This window comes from Paramormyrops kingsleyae, chromosome 18, assembly GCF_048594095.1.
Source record: "Paramormyrops kingsleyae isolate MSU_618 chromosome 18, PKINGS_0.4, whole genome shotgun sequence".
NCBI classification, from domain to species: Eukaryota; Metazoa; Chordata; class Actinopteri; order Osteoglossiformes; family Mormyridae; genus Paramormyrops; species Paramormyrops kingsleyae.
In genome coordinates this window covers 27,183,041-27,206,075 of record NC_132814.1, presented here as the reverse complement: position 1 = coordinate 27,206,075, position 23,035 = coordinate 27,183,041, and the positions used below count along the sequence as shown (strand labels likewise).

Sequence of the window (23,035 nt, the reverse complement as noted above, 5' to 3'; positions counted from 1 at the left end):
TATCGCGAAATGAGCATGGTAAGTGTGAAGGATTGTGGGAAGTAAAGTTCCTTGTGTGTGCTATTTATAGTCTTCTCAGGAGTATCGTGATGATTAGAACTACAATCCCAGAAATACCTGCGCCTTAGACTTTGGCAAGCTTTCTGTCGACGTGGGAAAGAGTCACTTGCAAACAGAAACCTACATGGGTGTAGGTGGCCAGAGCAATGAACATCTTTTTATGCAAATTATACTCATCGGAATTTAACAATGTGGCTGAAACCAGAGGAGGTGCTTCTAAAAAATGCATTAAAGTTATGGATGACTGAGAAATCAAATGATTATTTCATCTTGCAGAGGAGGCGAGGATATGGTGAAGGAGGTGGTGGCTTGACAGGTAGGGAACTGGCTGTTGTAATCCAGTGTCATAAATCCCTCAGTCTGCAAAACTGACATGTCACGACATTCTGTTCATTTTTCCCACTGATGCACTAGCTTACTTCCGTGGGGAGCTTTAATCTTATTTCGAAGCATTTTGTTTTATTTGCTCCATCTTTTTTCGAAAATGGTGATTCGTGTGCTTTATTGCTTTAAGTAATAAAGTTTTTCCTCCTCAAAATACTATGCAACAAGTATTCCTTAAGACAGCGACGACGTTTTTAATACTATCATGTTGTGATCTTTTCCTCGCTTGCGTTGCCTATGTGTTTCCGGAAATCGGAACTATTATTTATTCACGACGTATCAAAACATTGTTTTTGTGTATCTAATCTACGCGTCTGTTGTCTCTTGTTTATGACCGGCAATGTCTCATACGCATTCAAATGCTGTACATATCAGTACTATAGTAAATCATCAAGGTGTAAAGTCCTTTAAAACCCGGTTTGTGTGGATGCAATTACAAAACCTAAAATGATTGGTTATAACCGTATAACATTACCTTAACTTTATCAGAAATGTGCACCACTGTCTCTATCGTTGAACGTAATACTTAATGTTTTAGAGAGTTAAATCAGTTGTCATCTGTATGATGTCATTCAAAATATCAGGGATTTTGACGAATATATTTGAGCCTTTGAGAAAATAGATTGTGAATGTGAATGAGAAAATAGAAACGTCAGTATACATGTTTTGTCTTCTCTACCAAAATTTACCCTGAAGTTAAAATCAACCATTACTTATTTCGTCTTTTAAAAGTTACAGGTTTTGTATTTGACCGTTGTTGTGTGTTATTACGTTTATTTCTGCACATATCTGAAAAAAACCCAAAGCAAAGACGAATGACAGATGTGATTTGACGTCTTTATGCTGCTGGTGTTTATAAAACGATTCTGTTGCAATAATGGTATGAAACCTCCTTGTCCACAAGGTTAGGTGTAGGGCCTAGGTCATTTCCTACTACAGAACCAGAAAGGCTGAATGCGAAATATGACATTTATCCGTAGACATTTTTCATGGTTTTATGGTGTTTACTTACGCATATGAATGAATGAGTACAGGAATGATAGCACATAAAATTAATTTTACCAACCATCATCTATCTAGTTGTATAGGATATATGTGATAATATTAAGTAGTTTTGGTGATACAGCTGTTAGGAGTTACGATCTTGGGAGAGCAGATATAATAAAAAGGAGGGGTTAACTAATATATTTTAACACATGAATGCAACCGGATTTATGATCATGGGGTGTTTTAGCAACTGCTGCAGCTTTGCAGAAATGATATTAGTACCATAAATAAATATCTGTATTCAGCATTTCTGAATTTCGGAAACGGAGTCATCAGAGCTGATGGCTAAACCAAAACTCTTAAACCGTGGCTCAGAGTTTAATCTAATATTTAAGTTAGTTTGTGGTCAACAGGACTATCATGATGTATTGTAATACAACAAAATGTAGATTTGTGATACGCATTAGTTATTATAGATAAACTGACTGGTGTGTAACTGCTCTGCCATGGGTTGGCGTTCCATCCTGGGTTGTTCCCTGCCTTGCACCCATAGACTCCAGACCCCCCCCCCCCCCCCCCACAACCTTCAATAGGACAAGTGGTTAGAGAAGATGGATGGTTTATAGATAAACTGACGTCAACATGACAGATACCTAGTATTGAAATATCACTGTAATTGTAAGATATTCTTGGCTCCAGACACTGAAAAAAACATATTTTTTTGTAAATACTATGGTTGTGCATATACAGCAGTACATATGAGGTGGTAAGATTTAATTATAATATATGAACTGATACTTAATGTGGAATATTTAAAACACTGTTTCCTATGTTTTGTTAAAAATCTGTCAGAACATATTTAATGTTGTAAGAAAATATTACTTGAAACTTGCATCATCTCACATTTAGGCTCTCCATTAATATGAGTAAACTTGGGAGATGAGAATTAAAATGCAGAGGTGTCAGATCATTCTGGTGTTTTTTTTTTTTTACTGGATCAGTAGGAGAGATCATGTGATCACAGCTAAAAGTTTGACCTTCACTGTGAAATACATATCTATGTTTGTACTATATTCAGATATAATGAAGTTACATGATTATATTTGTCTTTGTACCCAAATTAATTATAATTTTTGATGTTGAAAACTACAAGGACAGTGTATTTTATGCATATATCATAAAATATACAACAGTGAAGGTCAAGCTTTTAGCTGTAAAATGTATTAGGGGTACAAAACAGATTCTTGGTCCGGTATAAACTTCAGTGTCGGTTTCATGGTTCGGTGTCGTTTCAGTACATCAGGGAAAGCTGAATTTGTTTTGAAACTATTTATTATTAAAACTAAAAACACAATTAGGGACAGTTGTGACAGACATGTAATGCGTCGGATGACGTGTCCAAATAACAAGACCTAAGAGATGGTTATTTGCAAGTTATTTGCAAAATGAACATATAAAATAAGTTAAAGAAACTAAAACATCGTAACAGTCAAAATGAACTAAATCTTGTGTTCTTAGCTGAGGTAATTTTTTATCCCGGTCTGAATTTCCTGGAAAAAGCGCCCTAAACACCGCGGGTAGGCTAACTTGCAGAGGCGTACTTCAGTTCGGCATAGCAGAGCTGACAGACAGTATTATCAAGTACTCTCTCTCCAGTGTTGGTGTGACTTACTGGGAATCCAAAACGATCCCAAACCGGAGCTTGTAACTGACTGTAACCAACATTAGCCGTAAACGACTCACAGCTGCAGTTAGCATAATGTTTTCCGTGTTGAACATCTACATGTGAATTTAGGCTTCCACCCATGGCGATAAATGTATTCATTCATTTAATTGTGCGTACTGAACCTAAAATGATGTACCAAACGGTATACACTGACTGCGTATAGTTACAGCCCTAATATTTCCACCTATTAAACACAATAACATTTTTAGCACTAGATTGATTTTAAAGTTGACCTTCTAAGTCGTATAGAAGCGTATGATAAGTTTACTTTACTTGATTTGATATAAGGATAAAATGCCTTTTCAGTGCCTTGTGACCATCTGCACGTCCCTCCTTCCCACTGCCTGCTCGATTGTTATGAGGGTAATGATAGAGAGGAACCCAATGAGAGCCTGACATAACACTCTTGTCTAGTTTAGGTCCCGGCACGTATTTTGGCTAATTAGCAGGTGCAGTGTAGGACACAGATTGCAGTATTGCCATCCAAATCCATTAAGTGTTTCTAATGACCCTGTTGGCCATGTCACCATCTGATGTTTTAGGCTAATTCTACTGCGCTCCGCTGTAATACGTGGATGCTAATGTATCACGAGACACGCAATTAAAAATTTTTTTTAAGACATTTATCTGGATATTTGTGACTTATTCATTTTCAGGAAAAGTATATAATAGATTATTGAAAATTATTTTAGAGTTTTTTCCTCAGTATTTGGGTGACTGACACAATATGCAGATTTTTGTGTCTGAGTCCATTATTTAATTGATTTTTAAAGTCCTTTAATGAATACAGTGTTTGTCTAGTATTATTGTATGAAACCTCTTTAATGTGAATACATTTTGAATACATTCAAATGATATTCAGTTTCAACATTTTTTATCTCAAATGTCAGGTGGTGTATAATTCTGTGTTTGGAACCTTTAAACTCATAAAGTTGTGAAACACTGTCATTTTAAAATCATTGACACAATTGGAAAATGATGCATTTCCATGTCAGGTAGCATAAACCATAGAAAACCATTAAATATTATAGTATGATAAACAGTTTATTAAATTTCAAAATTGTACACAGAAACTTGATATCAAGTATCAGGTTTTATGCAATTTTGTGTTTCTAGGCAGATGCCTGATTAATTTGAAATTAGCTTGAAATGACCGGCGAGACGAGGGCAATTAATATTATTACTAAACATCCATACATTCCTACATACATCCATCCATTTTTTATACCATCTAGTTTTATGCAGAGTCGCAGGGGTGTGGAGCCAATCCCGAGAGCTGCAGGTGCACGAGCAGGCATGACGCAGGATGGGGTGTCAACACAGCTCTGACTGCTAATCACAAATGCGAAAAACAGACAAGAATCAGCAATGTCTGATGCATTGTAGACACTTAAATGGGTGCTTTATGAAAGCTTTCATTTGGAAAAAATAATTGTAAATTATATATTTTGGTTGTGACATTTTTTCAGTTGGTAAAAACATTATTTGTCGTGCAACTAATTTTAAGTCCAAGTGAGTTTCTTTTTTTTTTTTTTTTTTTACAAATCTGATGTACTTTTGCTTGTCATCTTCAGATTATTATTGTCAGAAAATCCAGTTTCTTTCAGAGAAGTTTTAGGTATCTATCCTTGAGGCTTTGTAGGATGCACTGTAACATAGACAAGCATTTCTGTTGCTTTTGGCAGAGAATCAGCAAGGTCTAACCTTTAGAATAATTCATGAAGGGCACTGTATAAAAGTTGCTTTAGCTACTAAAAGACCAGTGAAATATCTAAACATGCTGCCCCGTGATTATTTTAAATGCAATTGGCTTTCAAGATATGCAAGACCTTCACTGTTGTTTTACTTGTGAAATGTATGAATTCATTGTAATATGAGACGGAATATGTGTACGGAACTTTCAAAGAATTTTAGGACTTGAAATTTATGCACCAGGCTAATTTTTGTTTTAGGAAATCTGCTGGTGCATCATGGGATATTGGGGTCACTTCCTTGTCTTGTCCCTGGAAACAGGTCTCCTGGTGGGAACGCTTGACGCTGTGTTAGATTCCACAGCGAAAGTGGCCCCCTTCCGCATCCTACACCAAACACCAGATTCCCAGGTCTACTGGTCAATAGCGTGTGGTAAGACTAGAGCACTGGTCAGTCGCAGTTTCCCCATGTACTCCACATCACCAGAATGTTAATGTTGATTTAGCCTTATGGAGTCACTCATAATTACATTTACCCAGTACTGCAATTATATTATTGTTCACCCATTAAATTCTACAGTCAGCTTGTGTCATAAAAAGCTTCTCTCATTTCTTGGGCTTTAGGGCTTCTTAAAATATGCATTGAGAATCAATAACTGCTTAGAGTGCTACCAAGTTCTGAAGTCATGCGAAATCAGCAGTGTATAATTTGACTGACTAATCCCCGATGGCTAAAGCCTTATCAGAGGGGTGTCTCTCTCATAATTAATAATATATTAGCTGCCTGTAACGATTCTGTTAAACACCAGGTTACTGGCATGTTAACCATTCTGTAATTGTGTAGGAGCCACCAAGGAGGAGATTAACCAGCACTGGGAGTGGTTGCAGCAGAACGTAATGGGGACCCTTTCTGTGTTCGACTCCAGTGAAGACATCACCAGCTTTGTTCAAGGCAAGATCAGAGTAAGTCTGAAGTTCTTTTCGTTGTAGAGAAGGCTAAGAATGGTTATAATTACACGAGGATGTACTTTGGGACACAGAACATGTGCATCTCCTTGAATTGTAGTAAATGATTTATTACTTTGTGACACAGAATGTCCCTGTTGATCTTCAATATATCATTTGCAGCTGTTCAGCAAATCAGAGGCTTCTGTTTCAGAAGAAATCTTGCCCTGAGTATTTTGTGGATTTTTTCTGTTTGCAAATTTTCTGTGTATATTAGATTTTCCTTTTTAAAACATTGCAGGCCGTGTAAACTTTGGGGATTTGGATGCATAGTATGCATAGTTTGAAAACGGGTGCTGTCACTGAGAAATAATTCAAGCGGCATGACTTCCAGCTCTGATTTACTGTTTTACTAGGGCCTTATTGCTGAGGAGGGCAAGGTGTCTCTGGTACAAGAGGAGGACCCCGAGAAGTTTCGTGAGGCGTTGCTGCGGTTTCAGAAGTGGTTTGCCCTCCCAGAGAAAGAAAAGCTGGTCACCTACTATTCCTGCAGCTACTGGAAGGGCCGGGTCCCCTGTCAGGGGTGGCTGTACCTGAGCACAAACTTCCTCAGCTTCTACTCGTACCTGCTGGGGGCAGAGGGTGAGAACAGAAGGAAACAGCAGGACAAGCGCTTCCTGTCTGCCTTGCTGTTGTGTTAGCCTAAGCATTTCAGATACTTCTGCAGGCAAACCTGTAGTTCATGGAACTTTTGCATAAATATTCTACTGAACTATGATATTATTTTAGCCAATATTACACATAATAAAACATAATATCAAAATTAGACTTTTGTAGAAGGTCACATTAATACCCTTTCTGTTTTGAACTCACACACATCTTTCTGGGGGCCGTCCATTCATTTCTATGGGCATAACCCTAATCCCAACAATGACAACCTTAACCCCTACCCAGCCCTAACCTCATTCACAAGTAACCAAACAAAACAGGACTTTTGGTTATTTTAATTTTTTGATTGCAGTTACAGATTTTTATTAAAAAAATTCTCTTGTGGGGGCTGAAAAAAATGAACACCCTGCCCCCCGCCAACGTCAAAATAATAGAATTTTGTCATATACAGCTCTGGAAAAGAATAACAGACCCAGAGCTCAATATTTTAAAAAAATATGCATTTTTAAAACCGTGGTTTAATCCTAGTTAACAAAACGTGTACTTTTTTTTTTTTTCCTTAGTTAAGCTCATCATCTCATGGGATGAGATCTGGAAGTTGGAAAAGACGTCCAATGTGATCTTGGCAGAGAGCATCCATGTGTCGGCAGGAGGAGAGGACCACTACTTCTCCATGTTCCTGCACCTCCATGAGACTTTCCTACTTATGGAGCAGCTGGCCGACTACTCCATCAAACGGCTCTTTGACAAAGAGACATTCCAGCATGTCCCAGCCTTATCAGACCCCCTCCAGATCACCAAGAGGTACTGCGTTACAAACCCTGGGCGTTTCACCATCATCAGACCAGTACCTCTGGGAAGCAGATGATTTCACTATTTGAATCACTCTGTAGTTACAATCCACATACACTATATGGCCAAAAATATGTGGGCATCATTGTATTTAGAAGAATTGTCTACTTAAGTCACACCCATCGCTGACACAGGTGAAAAAGATTGTACTTTATCAAGAGTAATTTCAGTTTTGATTTCTAGTACAAGTGGTCAGTATACTTTAAACAGAGAACATTCTGGAGTAATACCAACTATGTATTATTTTGACTTGACAAAACCCAATGATCATGACAGACTTCACGCACTCATTGGCAAGATTTTTTTAAACATCAGCTTAAACCAGGGCTTGTCTCTGTCATTGTGAAATACGATGCCTTAAACCTTTTATAATGACATCCCTACAAGGTGATTCTCATGTTAAAATGTGTTACTAATGTTTATTTTTGATACAATGAACCCAAAGATCAGCATAGGTGTTACAAAAATGCTCCCTAATAAATAAAATGAAATTCCTATATTATAGCATCATAGAAAGCATAAAATTCCAAAATAATGTTAAATTAAACAAACAATACTTACATAAACAACTGTCCTGCTTAGATTTGCTATGGGTCACAATACCGTTTCTAGAACAGTTACTGACTAAACGCTATGCTATAATATGTCATATATTTAGAAAACAACTCTTTGTATATCACTCAGACTTTCTGCTGTACTCCTGCTGCATCTGTCCTGTTTGCTGTGTCTGATCCAGGGGCTTGGAGACGCATGCACGTAATGAGCAGTTCTGCGCCTTTTTCCGTTTGCCTCGTGGAGAGAACCTGGTGGAGGTCTACGAGAGCTTCCTGTGGGTCCCCTTCAGCCATTTCAACACACTGGGAAAGATCTGCGTTTCCGAGAACTACCTGTGCTTTGCCAGTCAGGACGGCAGCCAGTGCTATGTCATCATTCCCATACGAGAGGCAAGGAGCTTCGCTTCAGGTTCTCCTGCAGAATAACAAATCATTTAGCTGAAATGGAAATGGAAGCAAAAACGAAGTGTGACTAAGCTAGCTTTGCAGAGAAAGTGATGTGTAGCATACAGTAAACAAAGTCACTGCTTCTGGATGTGGCTGTTTGCATTAACATCCACCCAGCAGTGAATGTGTAATGTATATTAAATTACCGTGAAGTGGAGCATTGTCATCGCAGTGGATGCCATCCCACTCCACGGAGGGAAGTACCAGTGTAGCATGGCATGGAGATGATAGCCTGAGATATTGTTCCACATTAACCTTAATGGAATGCATGGATTTAGACCCAGCCGTTCCTGGAAACCTAGCTGTATTATTTTAAACATTTTGTGTTCTGGAATGTTGCATCCTGGGCACACGGGCACTTCACAGTTCATTGGTTTAAGCACTTCAAACATGGAGGACTGATTCCTTGCAATCAGCCAGGCATTTTTGATGTTATTTCCTTGTGGAAAGACACATGCTGTTCGTGTTTATTGTTCTGTTACGCCTCTCCTGTTATGCCTGTGTTTGAAGTTCCTCTGCCACCCACTTGTGTTCATTGTTTAACATGTTTAGTTTTACACGATGAGTTGTATTTGACACCCTAATTTTTCTATAGCTTTTTCATTACTGACATGCCAGAATTATACAGTGTCTTACAAGTTTCTCAGTTTCACAATTGCTGTAATTTTGGGAGTCATTACATGGAGAAATTAAAAACTCGTTGGAGAGACGTGTAAATTTCTCAGTTACATGCAGCATGTGGGCCACTCCTTTATGGCTTTATTGCCTGAAGGGACCTCTGGAATGGGAACCTTTCACACAGAGGACGATTAGCAACCTGTCTGCTCGCTGTTCTGCAAGATGGCGTAGAGGCTTAGGGACTAACATATCACAGGAAGGTTGGTTTGATAGGCCACCTGGAAATGTGATAGTTTAGCCTGCCTGAAGGTGGTTACCCAGCCGTAAAAATGTCTATATCATTCTGAATAGAAGCGTCTTCTAAGTAATATTAGTAGTGGATTTTTAGATTAAAGAGCAGTCTTTAGTTGCCTGTTGGAGTCAGATCAATGAGCTAAAGCCAGTGGTTTTGCCCTTGCAGATTGTCGGCGTGGACAAACCCGACAGCAGCAGTCGGGCAGTGACTGTGTGTGTGCGTGGGAAGAGGGCACTACGTTTCTCCGAGGTGCGGGACTACGAGCGCCTGGCGAATAGCGTTCGCAGGAGATGTGGGGCCACTGCAAGCCCTCGGCACATCTTAGCTGGCGCGGTAAGCAGCGGCTACTCGCTTCAACTTACACAAACGTCACTCAATATTCTTTTCACAGCTGAAATTAATCATTTGCATCAAATTTCGAATTCAGATGATAGCAATAATGACACTAAAGAGTGATTTGCTCTTACGGCATGACTGAGAAGATGTTTTAGTGGCTGTTTGAAGTAATTGTATCCCCCATCTCGGTGAAATTTATCGTGGGGAAATTTAATCGTGTCACATAGTCCTAGTCCAAGTCAGTGGTGATACAGGAAAAACAAACGCAGGTTTGGTGAACCTGGTTACAATTAATACAAGTCACACGAAGTTGGGCTCTTAATAAAGATTTTCTTGGAGAGGTGGGGAGAGTGTGTATGGTAGAGTTGGGTGGTACTATGGTAATAATTTTGGTTTACTGCATCGTTTTCGTTCAGCACAGTATCTTGTGGGTGGATGCCCCCTGAAAAAATACCATCTAAATACCATATACCATGGTATAAGGTATTGACAGTATGAGTGTGAAGAATTTAATGCCACCCCAAGCCTTGTGTAGCGGAGTACAGAGGGAGGCAGAGGGATATGGGAGGTATGCTTGGGCACTATTTCTACTTTCTAGACATTTCCCCCTGCTCATGATATATGGCAGAATAATTGATGGATGGATGGATCATATAGGCTACTGTAAACTCCGTAATCAGAGAGAGCCCAAACGAGCTCATCAGTGTGGAAGCTGAGCGCTAGGAAAACGAGGAGACAACTGTTTGTTAAAAAGACCACCCTCCGTTTATGGACCCCAGTGTCACTGTCCGCTCTGCGGCACCTGCCTGATCTGCAGCCGTGCCCTTAGGTCTCACATATGCCTCGCTTGCTCCAACACTTTACCGCACATTCACGCCACATTCTGTTTTTGTGGCATTAGCTTACGCATATGTGTCATTCTTTGCCTTATTTCTTTTAAAGTTCTAATCACCACTAACCCTGTGCACTGCATACATCACCTCAATACAGTATCTCTTAGGAATCAGTGTCATAGAAAGAGGAGCGTCTATTTTTTATGGTATTAAAAATACCACCTTTGGGATTCCTAAGTATAAGAATATTGCCAAACCGCCCAAGCCAAGTGGGAGGTGTAGGGATTGAAAGGCAGTCTGGGGACACATCATCATGCAGACAGGAACCAGTGTTTTCCTGCATTCTTCTGAACAAGTTGATATTAATCTATCTATACAAATTTCCATAATTTACAATGAACATGGGCGTTTAAAGCACATGTTGTATCCCACAACCATCTATACTGACACCTCAGTCAGTATTTATAAGCTATCAGTGTGTGAAAATGTGCAGTCAATAGCAAGTGAAATCCCGAAATTACCTACACAGAGAACATCAATTCATTCACAGTAGAAACAACAATAGATACATGTTGGGTGACAGAAAATGAAATCTAACACGTCAGTTTCAGTTGACCAGATGCTCTGTGTCCTAGTCGTATACTTTTCAATGGTTTCTGGAGATATCCACAAACCCACTGTGGTACAGTGTGGTTTCCAAAGGCCACGGTAAAGGGCCGGCCCGCGTGTCCTTCCAGGCTGGCGCAGAGAGCTGCCACAACCTCATTGAGCACTTCGAGGATAACCCTGAGGAGGTGGCTCTGATGGTCGGCCAGCGGGACGGCAGCAAGGCAGTGAGCACAGAGGCACTGATGACGGTCTTCCACCCCCAGGATGCTGAGAACCTGGACCCCAAAATGGTACCGTTATAAAGCACCCACCCGTGGATGAGTTTTCATATATTTGTTTGATCCATTTCAGCACTGTAGCTCTAAAATTAGCATTTTTGGAGAACTGTACTTAAGTTTCTGCTTATTTTCTTAGGTAAACAGTATGAAATTGATGTACTAGTTCATAAAAAGGTGTTAAAATCTGTCTTAGGCCACGCCTAAAATGACGATGGCTACTCATATGGAGAAAAATATCAGTGTTTTTTTGAGTTTTTGTTGCTGGGAGCAACATAACATTTATTGTGATGTACCCATTGTGGGGGGTGTTGTGATGGGGTAGCTGAAGGAGAAGATGAAGGAGCAGTCGTGGAACATCCACTTTGCGGAGTACGGCCGTGGTATGAGTATGTTTCGCACGAGGAAGACGCGAGACTTGGTTGTGCGGGGAGTTCCTGAGGCCCTGAGAGGGGAACTTTGGCTGCTCTTCTCAGGTACACTGACAGTTTTACTCCAGAGTGATTGTCCTGTATGCCGACTCTTGCCCTTTGTTAGTTATGAAAATGTATTTGTCCCACTTAGTACCTGAGGAAGGCCTGCTGCTGTGTAAATCTGACTACTTTATTCCTGGAATATAGTGCTTTTTTCTGTACTTTGCCAATTAAGACCGTTGTCCGAGGACAACCTTATGGTTTATAATGGTGCAGGTATTAGTCTAGTTGTGTGTATATGTTGCACTGTGGTGAATTACAAACTGGAGGCTTTCGAGTCTGGCATTGTTACGGCAGCAGTCAGTACACCTGTCTCTCCCTCTTATTTTATGGCACTGTGCCCTGCTAGGGGCAATAAATGACATGGTTACCCATCCGGGTTACTATTCGGAGCTGGTTGAGCAGTCACTCGGTACCAGTACTCTGGCCACGGATGAAATAGAGCGGGACTTGCACCGGTCCCTGCCGGAGCACCCTGCCTTCCAGAGTGACACGGGCATCTCCGCCCTGCGCCGCGTCCTCACCTCGTACGCTTACCGAAACCCCAAGATCGGCTACTGCCAGGTATGCTCGGGCTAGCCGGCGCACTCTGGGGAAGTCTGCAGACGACTTCTCCTGACCTCACTGGTCCTTTGCCCCATAGGCCATGAACATCTTGACGTCGGTTTTGCTGCTGTATGCCAAGGAAGAGGAGGCCTTCTGGCTGCTGGTCGCTATCTGTGAGAGGATGCTGCCTGACTATTTTAACCGCAGGATCATTGGTGAGTTTGCGGACATTTTCCACCTTTTTATTTTTATTTTATTTTTTCAGGAACCAGAACCTTTTTAAGAAGATTAAGACAGTTGACCACAGACTCCGGCACTAACTTGGAAGTTACAGGGAAGTGCAGAGAAAAGAGACAACATAGAACAAAACACAGCAAACACCCCTCCTGGGGAAAACACAGCAAACACCCCTCCTGGGGAAAACACAGCAAACACCCCTCCTGGCACCCATCTGCCTACTCCCCCCCCCATATACCCTGAGATGCAACGTGAAAGGAAAAGCAAAAATCTGTCAACGGAAGAAGTCTGGAATTATTTTTGTACTTCAGTTACTTTTAATGAATTCGTTTTTTTGCTTGTTTCTCCATATTTATGCATCAGAAAATTTGATAAATTACTTTTGTGTAATATCACCGGTGCAGGCAGTGAAACTTTCCAGCGCTTATTAGCAGGATAACGTTACATTGTTTTCTATTTTGTGAAGCCAAAAGATGGTTTTACCAGCCAGATTTAATAATGAAATATAAACATGTTTTGAGTTGTATGAATAAAATATAAACAAAAGGCTGTGACCCATTTTGATCGTGATCGATCCCCCATTAGTAACTAACAAATAATTAACAAAACAAATTACTTATCCTTCATTGTTTTACCGTGACAGTGTAGTTGTGTATGAGATCGTGTGAACTTTGACCTTTGAACTTTTTGCATCTCCCATGTTTAATTATCATAAATGTGCCAGTTCTTGTTGTGCCGTGTGAAAGCGACACAAGAAAGTGGCCAGTAGCTACAAAAGTTCCAGGTCAAGACACTCCAGGGACTCGTAAACTGGGACCAGGTTCCGGAACATCGGGGTGAAAGCGGCTAATTACATGAACGTTCCTTATACCTAACAGTCAGACAAGGAAAAAATATGGTGTGGTGGCTGGCGCGTACCGTGAGGGTGTGCGGCGTGCTTCAGGGAAGTGTCTACCTGGATAAATGTTTACAAGCTAAAGTCATAGAAAACAAACATCGTTATAAAGCCTTAGTGTTATTCATTGTGAGTGTTATGTTTTATGTTATGTCTGTGCGCATGCATGTTTCAGGTGCCCTAGTGGATCAGTCCGTGTTTGAGGAGCTAATCCGAGATCACCTGTCCCAGCTCACAGAGCACATGACGGATATGACCTTCTTCTCGTCTGTGTCACTCTCCTGGTTCCTCACGCTATTCATCAGCGTGTTGCCCATTGAGAGTGCCGTCAATGTCGTTGACTGCTTCTTCTATGATGGAATCAAGGCCATCCTCCAGCTCGGCTTAGCGGTGCTGGACTTCAACATGGACCATCTGCTTGCCTGCCGTGATGATGCAGAGGCTGTCACCATCCTGAATAAGTCAGCAGCACCTCTACTCTATACATATGCTCAAGCTGTTAATTTATACATTTTAGAGTCAGATTTACAGTGTGACACCAATCATGGTAATCAGATCATCACAGTACACTCAAGATTATTTTGTATAATTTACTATGGTTTGAAAATTGTGCATGTCTATTTACTGCTCTTATGTATTAGGATACATCTATATCAAAATTACATGGAAACATTTTATGATTTCAACTTATAATGGGTTTAAAGAATAACATGTTGGGGGAAAAAATGCATTTGTTCTAAGATCTTACATGTACCGTGCTCAAATCTTATCTGAAATTTACCTAGTGTCGTATACTTGACCCAGATTTAATTTTGTACTTCTAGTATGAACTAATTTGGTTCTCTCTTACCCTTTGAGAAAATCATCTGGACATTCCTTGTTGCTGTAATAGCTTGTTTGCCAAGGCTTGCATTTAGAACCGACGTTATCTTTGGTTGCTTGTCGGACTTGTCAGTCAGCGAGCAGACTGAGACTGTTTGTGACATTATGTGCCCTGTAGGTTTTTTGACAGTGTGACCAACAAAGACAGCCCCCTTCCACCCACAGTGCAGCAAGGAGCCACGGCGAACAGTGAGAAGACTGCGAACAGCAAGGTGGACATCACCGATCTCATTCGAGAGGCCTACGAGGTGAGCGCAGCAGCATCTGGCCGGCCTTCCCCTCTCCTCTGCTGCCATAGGTGCAGCACTGCCGTCTGGGGGCAGGCCTTCCCCTCTCCTCTGCTGCCATAGGTGCAGCACTGCCGTCTGGGGACAGGCCTTCCCCTCTCCTCTGCTGCCATAGGTGCAGCACTGCCGTCTGGGGACAGGCCTTCCCCTCTCCTCTGCTGCCATAGGTGCAGCACTGCCGTCTGGGGGCAGGCCTTCCCCTCTCCTCTGCTGCCATAGGTGCAGCACTGCCGTCTGGGGGCAGGTCTTCCCCTCTCCTCTGCTGCCATAGGTGCAGCATTGCCGTCTGGGGACAGGCCTTCCCCTCTCCTCTGCTGCCATAGGTGCAGCATTGCCGTCTGGGGGCAGGCCTTCTCCTCTGCTGCCATAGGTGCAGCGTTGCCGTCTGGGGACAGGCCTTCCCCTCTCCTCTGCTGCCATAGGTGCAGCATTGCCATCTGGGGACAGGCCTTCCCCTCTCCTCTGCTGCCATAGGTTGCAGCATTGCCGTCTGGGGGCAGGCCTTCCCCTCTCCTCTGCTGCCATAGGTGCAGCATTGCCATCTGGGGGCAGGCCTTCCCCTCTCCTCTGCTGCCATAGGTGCAGCACTGCCGTCTGGGGACAGGGATGATATTGTGACCCCAGCGCTAAACAGTTATTTGATGTGCAGAAATACGGGGACATTCGATCCGAGGAGGTGGAGAGCATGCGAAGGAGAAACAAGCTGTTTGTGATCCAGACTTTAGAAGATACAACCAAGCAGAATGTTGTAAGTGCTCCAACTCTTTATGTAGGAGTATCTTAGCCGAATCCCTGGCTTTTAGTTCGGTTTTCACATTCATCAATTTGCCTACTTAGTTCAAACTAAAGGCAGAACAGCTAAATTATATTCAAACTATCCTTTTGTTTTATCATCAGTTAAGGGTTGTTTCCCAGGAGGTGAAGTTCACTCCCGCAGATCTGGATGATCTTTATGGGCTGTTCAAGGTAAAAACTACTCTTCAAGTGTATACGAGTCTGTCTGAATTTATGCTTTCAAGAATGTCAATAAAATGCCTAACTATCCCTAAATTGCCTTTTCACATCTCTATCAAACATTTTGACATTTGTGCATATTTATTATGTGTTACGATGTTATGCATTCAAAGATACTTATATATATATATTTATGGTAGCTCCGAGAGGACGATGTGTTTCTCTGGCTTCACCCGACTCTGACAGCACTGTCTGTTTCCATGGCACCGGCTTGCAGAGACAGCACTTCCTAAGCTGCTACTGGACGATGGACAGTGCCGCCCTCCTGCACCACGACCCCAGCCTGGCCTACCTAGAGCAGTACCAGCTAGCCCAGCAGCAGTTCTGCAGCCTCCTCTCCCTCCTGGCTCCCTGGTCTCACTGCAGCAGTTGCCATCTCCTCTCCTTGTGGGCCTTCCGCCTGATGGATGAGAACCAGGACGGCCTGGTCAACTTCAAGGAGTTCTGCTGTGGCCTGAGTATGGCCAGCTGTTTCCACCTGACACACTGCATGCACTAGCCAGTGAACCTCCACGCATTTATGGCAGTAATGCTGGTTTTTTTTTTCTCTCATCACAGATATTCTGTACAGTGGCACTTTTACAGAAAAACTGAAATTTCTGTTCAAGATGCATCTACCACCCGGTAAATGTAATTTTCCTTTATTGATCTGATTTCTGTTGCTTATGTTGTGTAATCCTGACAACCAAAAGGAGAGTGAGATAATACCTGCTTATCCTGCCTATAATCTTGGCTCTTTGTTCTACTATCAACTGTTTTAAGATGCTTTATTATGGATGATTAAGATGAAATTAGCTGTGCATCCCGCTCACTAACTGGCTTTATGGACCTCCTGCGCTTTGACTCATACAGCCTGGCTAAACACACCCTATTTTCTAGCTTTTACAGAAATAGAGACCGAACGTCCTTTATTCTCAAAGGGCCACAGAGTCTCCCACTTTAGGTCACTGAGTGAAGACTTCTCCTACTTTACTCGACTGAATGGTCAGATGGCTTTTTCTTCTATACCTATTCTCTGGATATTCTCTTGCACTGTCAGAAAAAAGGGTACAGCCCTGTTAGAGATGTGTCCCCCAAGGTACAAATAACATTAATGTACCACCAATGATATAAAAGTGTTCCTCCATTTCTGTACCTTAAAAGGTACATTTACCTACAGCTAGGGCAAAATTGGCAGACCCTTGAGAGTACAACCCCACTGACAAGTAATTGTACCCTCAAAGGTACAAATTGTTACTTTTTTCTGACTGTGTCTGTCTACCACTGTCTGTGCCTCCCTCTCTGTGATGAAACATGATTTTTTTTTTGTTTTAAGTTTAAGTCTAGTGTATGTTTGCAAGTTTGCAACCGGCGTAGTTTCTGTAATTAATTGATAGTAGTATCAGTTTTTTAATTCTTCCTTTTTAAAACGTGAGCACTTTGTCTGTTGCAGTCTCATTGCCTGATGTTCCTGAGGATGGTGTTATTAGAAAAAGCCCAGAAAGAGGTAATTTGCCTGGAGTCTCTCCAAACGTTGTGTTTCATGCTCATCGTTGAGTAACTATGTGACTTAGGATAAAAAAAAAAAAAAGATTGGTTAGTGGGCTGAATACAGCTGATTATGAAATATTGACATTCATTTTGAGAGAATCAGATGTACATAATACACAAACAGGAATAGGAAATTAATTAGTATGAATAATTTGTCCACTGCCTAATATAGTAAACAATTTTTTATATATACAGTAAACATTTTTTATTAATGGATACAAATAATACTGCAGAAAATACAAATATTGAGTATTGTTTTTCCTGTAGCCAGAGTATAGCCTCAGTGGATAGCACTTTGGCCCTAAAATCCAACTGTAGGTGTGGCTGCTTCATCCCAGCTCTGAGTGTGTCCCCCCTGCATGTGTGAGTTTCCTTTGAGTACTCCAGTTTCCCCCCACGGTAAAAACAAAAATCTGTGGATTCTTGAATTGTTTCTGAATTGCCCTTAATGTCTGATTGTGTGTGACTTAGTGATTTGGTATGAAATGGTACCTCCTAAAGGAAGACCAGGTTCACTGCAGCCCTGCACAAGACACACAGCCTGGATGGGTGGGTGGATGGGTGGATGGATGGATGTTTACATTATGCAATCCTTTTCCAGTTCCATAAACATTTGCCGGTAAATGGGGGCTTCTGTTACCTGTGTTTTGACAGCATCCCCAAATATCCCTCATACTGACTCATCCTTCAGTATCTGTACTCTGACAGTGTCTGACTTTTCTTATCCACTATTTCAGGCAGAGGGAAGGTGGATCTGCAGGCATACCTGAAGCAGTGGCAGGATGAGCTGCTGAAGAGAGAGGAGAACATTAAGGATTTACCCAGGATAAACCAGGTAGATCGACAGCCTCACTGACTCGACACTTCGACCTGTGAGCAATACCAAGACTAAATGTTGCACCAAAATTATTACGCTGTAATAGACTGTGGATTGGTTACTGTTTGGGTTACCAGGTTTGTTTTCTTGATTGAATGATTTTTAAGTTTAATAATTACATTTTGTTTTAATCTACCAGTTATATTTTCTGCTTTTTTAGTTTTGATTTTGAGTGATTTGATCATTCATATTAATCAAAAGTAGATTTCATTCCTTTGTGTAAGGGTTTTTTGTTTTTCTCTCCCCATTCAGGGTCAGTTCATCCAGTTCTCCAAAACTCTGTACAGCTTGTTTCATGGAGATGCGGAGGAGGAGTCGCTGTACCGGGCCATAGCGAGCGTCACAAGCCTCCTGCTGAGGATGGAGGAGGTGGGGCGTCGCCTGCAGGGCCCGCCCCCCCCCACTGAAACTGCCTCTGCCCACAGGGAGCACACCGCTGTCCCAGAAACGGCGTCAGACACGCTGCCTGCTCCCTGCACTCCAGAGACTGCAATCCAGCCGCAGGAGGTGCAGTGGTCCTTTGCTTTTGAGCAGATCCTAGCCTCCCTGCTGAACGAGCCTGTTGTCGTCCACTTCTTCGAAAAGCCTGTGGACATCCAAGGCAGACTGGAGCACGCCAAGGTCACCCAGCTGAAGGTGTAAGCAGAGAACTTAAAGGGACCGTTTTAATCCTTTATTAAGCCATAATACATCTCCAGCATTTCCCCCAGTGTACATATGAGCAAAATAAATGGAACAGACACCATGCATCCACTACGGAAGTTCTCTCCTCCAGATTTGAGTACAGGGAGCACAATTTGGTCTAATATAGTGTTTTTGTTTTTATGTCAGCCAGTTAGATAAAGCAGCATTACTTAGAATTTTTGTGTTATAAATGTCAGGGCTTCTTACATCTGTCAAGGTCACAGATGATGCAGAAGGAGCAAATATGTCTCTCTTGAACACAATGTTAGATTTTTTCCGTCAAGACAGTATGTGATGAGGGTTGAATTTGTGTCACTCCATATATTTAGTGATGAGGGAAATTAAAAATCAGAGACCCTAATTCCCCAGTGGTTTAACAAAATGACTGAATATTCATTCTTATTTATGGACATGATTATTTTGAGATCCTAGTGACTGGCATCTTAGAAAAAGGTGGTTTGCTTTGAGTAAGTTTTTGGGTATACATTTTGGATAATTTCAAAATATTTTGAGTATAAAGTTTTACGTCATATAGTATTAATGATTATGAATGTATGCATCTATGTATGTTTCATTTTATATGTTACATTTCATTTAACCTGTAAACTGGATACTGCACAGCTTCTGAGAATTATTTTTTCTTGGCATCCTTTAGAGACTGATTCTACATAAACGCATATTTTAAAAAAGCATTTCTTTTACACATCATGTGGTGCTTTTTTATTCAGTTAAATGTATATTTCTATTTAAATGAAAGGGATACGATTCTTAAATATATGTATCATTATGATTGGTTTCTTCTATCAAGAATATTTTTGAAATTTATATACAGATGCGTATTGTCTGAAATTGCTGTCATTTCTTTTGTTGTATTGAGTACTGTTTGTGTTAAGCAAAATTATCATTGCTCAAGATGATGATTTTACTGTACGATTCCCTAAATGTAGACTTTACTTTTTTCCAGAATAACTTGAAAATAGTGGAATAGCATGTTGTGCACGTGCATGAGAACTCAAGGCAATCAACTTAAAAAATCTGAAGCATTGAAAAAGGAAATTGGTTTATTTATTGTTGCAACTTTAAGTAGTTGGATTTAGAACATTAAACTGACTAGCGCATACATTTTAAAAGCAAGAAAAGACGTTGAATTGTTTAAGGAAAGGTAAAAAAACTTAGGTCATTGCATTGGGCACCTTCACATCTAATGTTTTTTCTATGTGCGGCTTTCAGTTTTTGACTCATGCTGTAATAAACGTATGGCAGGATTTTATCACAAACTACTTAAAAAAAACTATTTTTTCTTAGAAGCGCTTGCAAGTTGCGCAGCGTCTATTCAAATTAATTTGAAATATATCATCTTTGTTGTAATTTACACCTAAATGGGGAGAAGGATTCTATGGAACAGGGATATTGGAGTATTAGTTTTATTTGTCACTCTTTGTTGGGGTGTTTTTACAGGATGCCTCCTGTCACTTGCATCAGTATCTTTATGTTTTGAATAGTTTTTTTCCTGCTCTCAACTTGAATATGTCTGAACTTTTCAGAAGGTTACTCACACTATAAGTCATTTAAATGGAACCATGCAAGTGGATTGAGCACATTTTTAGGGTAAAAGAATGTTTGTGTACCATTTTGATGTGGTAAAACGATGCTGTTTAGTTATGAGGGCTACTTGTGATATTTCAGGGAATCAAACAAAAATCTGTATGTACTATTTTGTCCAACTATTTCCCTGAAATGTTCTGTACTACTAAAAAGGTGTCCAGTCATTACACAGATGAATTTACCTTAATCAAATTATTGGTGTTAGTTTGTCTTAAATGGAACTCTACTTCCGAGTTCCTTTTTGCTTTTTATATTATTCTTCCACTGTCCTTAAAAACCCAGGATGTTATTTAAACTCTGTTAGTGAGCATTCTGATTGAATGAATGTTTGTGGCAAATTGTAAATAAATATACCTTTCGGCAGATGTAGACATGATTTTAGCTGCTATATCAAAATGTTTCCATTTTGGTATTCAAACTAGTCTTATTAAAAGATTGTCAGTGAGGAAGTCAGCACAAGTAACAGGAAACAAATCTAATCACGTTTCACGATAAGTAGCTTGTAAACTGTGGAATTGTAGGTCTTAATTTCTCAACAAAGAATAAATAAAGATTATTAAAATAAAATTATGGCATTTAGAAGTAATAGAACTGAAAGGCAAAAATGTATTTAATACAAGTCAGGGCTAATTCTAAACAAAATATATTGTAGGATATTGTCTGTAGTTTAAATTGGTATATTTGTAGTTTAAATTGGTATAGGCCAAAATACCTACATGTTGTACAATTCATTATCCAAACATGGGTGAAGCTCACTTAATTTAAACATTTTACCATGGTATATAGTTTAGGTTTTTTTTCCTGTATTAATTGAATGAAGTTGATTTCACTGTGTAATTGTAACATTATAAAACTTTTTCCATTTATAGGTCGAATACACACATTATACTGATGGTGTTTTTGTGTGATGCTTAGTAAACTCATTCTGAAGTGAAAAAAACATGTATTATCTGTGCCTATCACAAGTCACTTTAAGTAAAACATATTCCTTGATTTTTCTGTTTGTACAATATATGTTACAGTACAAACTGACCAATAAACTGCCATTTATGTCTATTACTGTTACAATTTGATTCTGATTTTCAATTACTTTGAAAAGTAAAGGTTGGTTTAGTCTTTCATAATGCCAGTGTGCTTACACTTTCCAGGAAGTAAAAGCGTTAAAGATCAACAAATTATATCAGACATACTTGATTGAAATCAAGAGCTTGGCCCCTTACAAGAACCTGTGAGTGTGTCATAATGATTAAAATATCAGGAATAAATGGGGACCTTGTTATAATTGAATTTTATATGCACTTTCATAGTATATTTGTTTAAATATATCACTATAACAAATGTATTTGGCAGGTGGCTTTATATAATGAAATCTGAAACAATTTGGCCATTTCTTTTGGCAGTGCATCTACTTATGATGATCTTTATTGCCTTTCTTTTGTATCCATCAAGCATGTTAATGATGTGTGGAAATTTGACAAAACTATATATAACCAGGTGATTTATTAGCAGCGTTATCCTAATACTTAATGAGGTGCTGCAAACATTCCTTAGGGATTCTGGCCATGTTGCCATTATCGAAACACTTAACTGCTGCACATTCATGCTGCAAATTTGCCCTTCTACCATATCCCAAAGGTGCTCTGTTGGGCTTCCATCTGGTGACCACCACACGAAGCATGAACTCTTGGAAGAAGGTAGATTGGGTCTATGGGTGCACTCTGCCAGATTCCAAGCTTACCATATGCACATTGCAGCAGAAGCTGAGATCCAGGATGATCTTTCCAACTGCCCACTGCAGCCTTAACTTTCTGGTTTTGGCTGACAGGAGTGGAACCTGATATGGTCTTCTGCTGTTGCAGCCCATCTACCTCAGGGTTCGACGTGCTGTGCGTTCTGAGATGTTTTTCTGTTCACCGCAGTTGTACAGAGTAGTTGTCTGAGTTACTGTAGCCTTTCTGTGAGCTCGAACCACCCTGGCCATTGTCTGCAGACCTCTCTCAACAAGGTGGGTCCACCCACAGAACTGTCACCCACTAGATATTTTTCGGTTTTTTTTCCACAACATTCTTTGTAAGCTCCAGAGACTGTTGTGTGTGAAAATTCCATATCAGCTGTTTATGAAATACTAACCACACAATATGCCACCAAGACCCATGCCACTGTCAAAATCACCGAAATTTTCCCCATTGTGATGTTTCAGTTGATCATTAACTAAAACTCTTCACCCTTATCTGCATGATTTCATGTATTGAGCTGCTGCCACATGATTGGCTGATTATACATTTGCATATATATGATGGCGCCGCGAGGTTGGTCGGCAAGACCAATTGTGCACTTTACCGACATGCCTTGCACGGCACCGCGCGACGCGAAAATATGTGCGTTATATGTGGCAACCACGTGACAGGAAAAATGCTAAACAAATTACTGTGCATCAATTAAGATTAAAAAGTCGAGTGATCAGTTACTGCGTTAAAGAGTCATTCACAAACATCAGAATAGATTTTTAAAGTATAGTACAATAAATTGCCAATTATGCGCATTACATAATTGAACCGTCAGTTTGACTACCACAACAGAAACGACGAAAATCTATCATATACCGTTAGTAAGAGCTGATTTAAGAGCAGTCCCGCCTACTTTCATGTCTGTGAGGGTTGGTGCTAGTTCTAAACTAAGGATACATGTGGGATCGGGAGCATGCAGTGATACATATTACGTTGG

The 23,035-nt window shown here is 40.5% G+C and overlaps 2 protein-coding genes across 3 annotated transcripts in view; both read left to right on the top strand.

Annotated features, from left to right (window-relative positions):
- The first annotated feature begins 129 nt into the window (after positions 1 to 129).
- tbc1d8b (TBC1 domain family member 8B) lies at positions 130 to 21,379 on the top strand. 2 transcript variants are annotated; one of them, XM_023795937.2, is made up of 21 exons: positions 130 to 376; positions 5,171 to 5,281; positions 5,693 to 5,811; positions 6,210 to 6,435; positions 7,026 to 7,266; positions 8,051 to 8,258; positions 9,394 to 9,561; positions 11,135 to 11,296; positions 11,607 to 11,757; positions 12,104 to 12,318; positions 12,398 to 12,515; positions 13,608 to 13,893; positions 14,433 to 14,562; positions 15,251 to 15,349; positions 15,499 to 15,567; positions 15,833 to 16,073; positions 16,174 to 16,239; positions 16,495 to 16,599; positions 17,048 to 17,101; positions 17,883 to 17,980; positions 18,275 to 21,379. In XM_023795937.2, the coding sequence occupies exons 1-21, from the start codon at positions 250 to 252 to the stop codon at positions 18,662 to 18,664; spliced, it is 3,384 nt and encodes a 1,127-aa protein (XP_023651705.2). In that variant the 5' UTR covers positions 130 to 249; the 3' UTR covers positions 18,665 to 21,379. The 2 variants fall into 2 exon arrangements, with proteins under 2 accessions (XP_023651705.2, XP_023651706.2); XM_023795938.2 differs by lacking the exon at positions 16,495 to 16,599.
- Positions 21,380 to 22,695: 1,316 nt separating this feature from the next.
- The window catches only part of LOC111835511 (zinc finger MYM-type protein 3), a 32,744-nt gene continuing 32,404 nt past the window's right edge, over positions 22,696 to 23,035 (top strand). Inside the window, exon 1 of the mRNA XM_023795934.2 lies at positions 22,696 to 23,034. The gene's annotated coding sequence lies outside the window, so the exon portion shown is untranslated. The remainder of the gene's footprint in view (position 23,035) is intronic.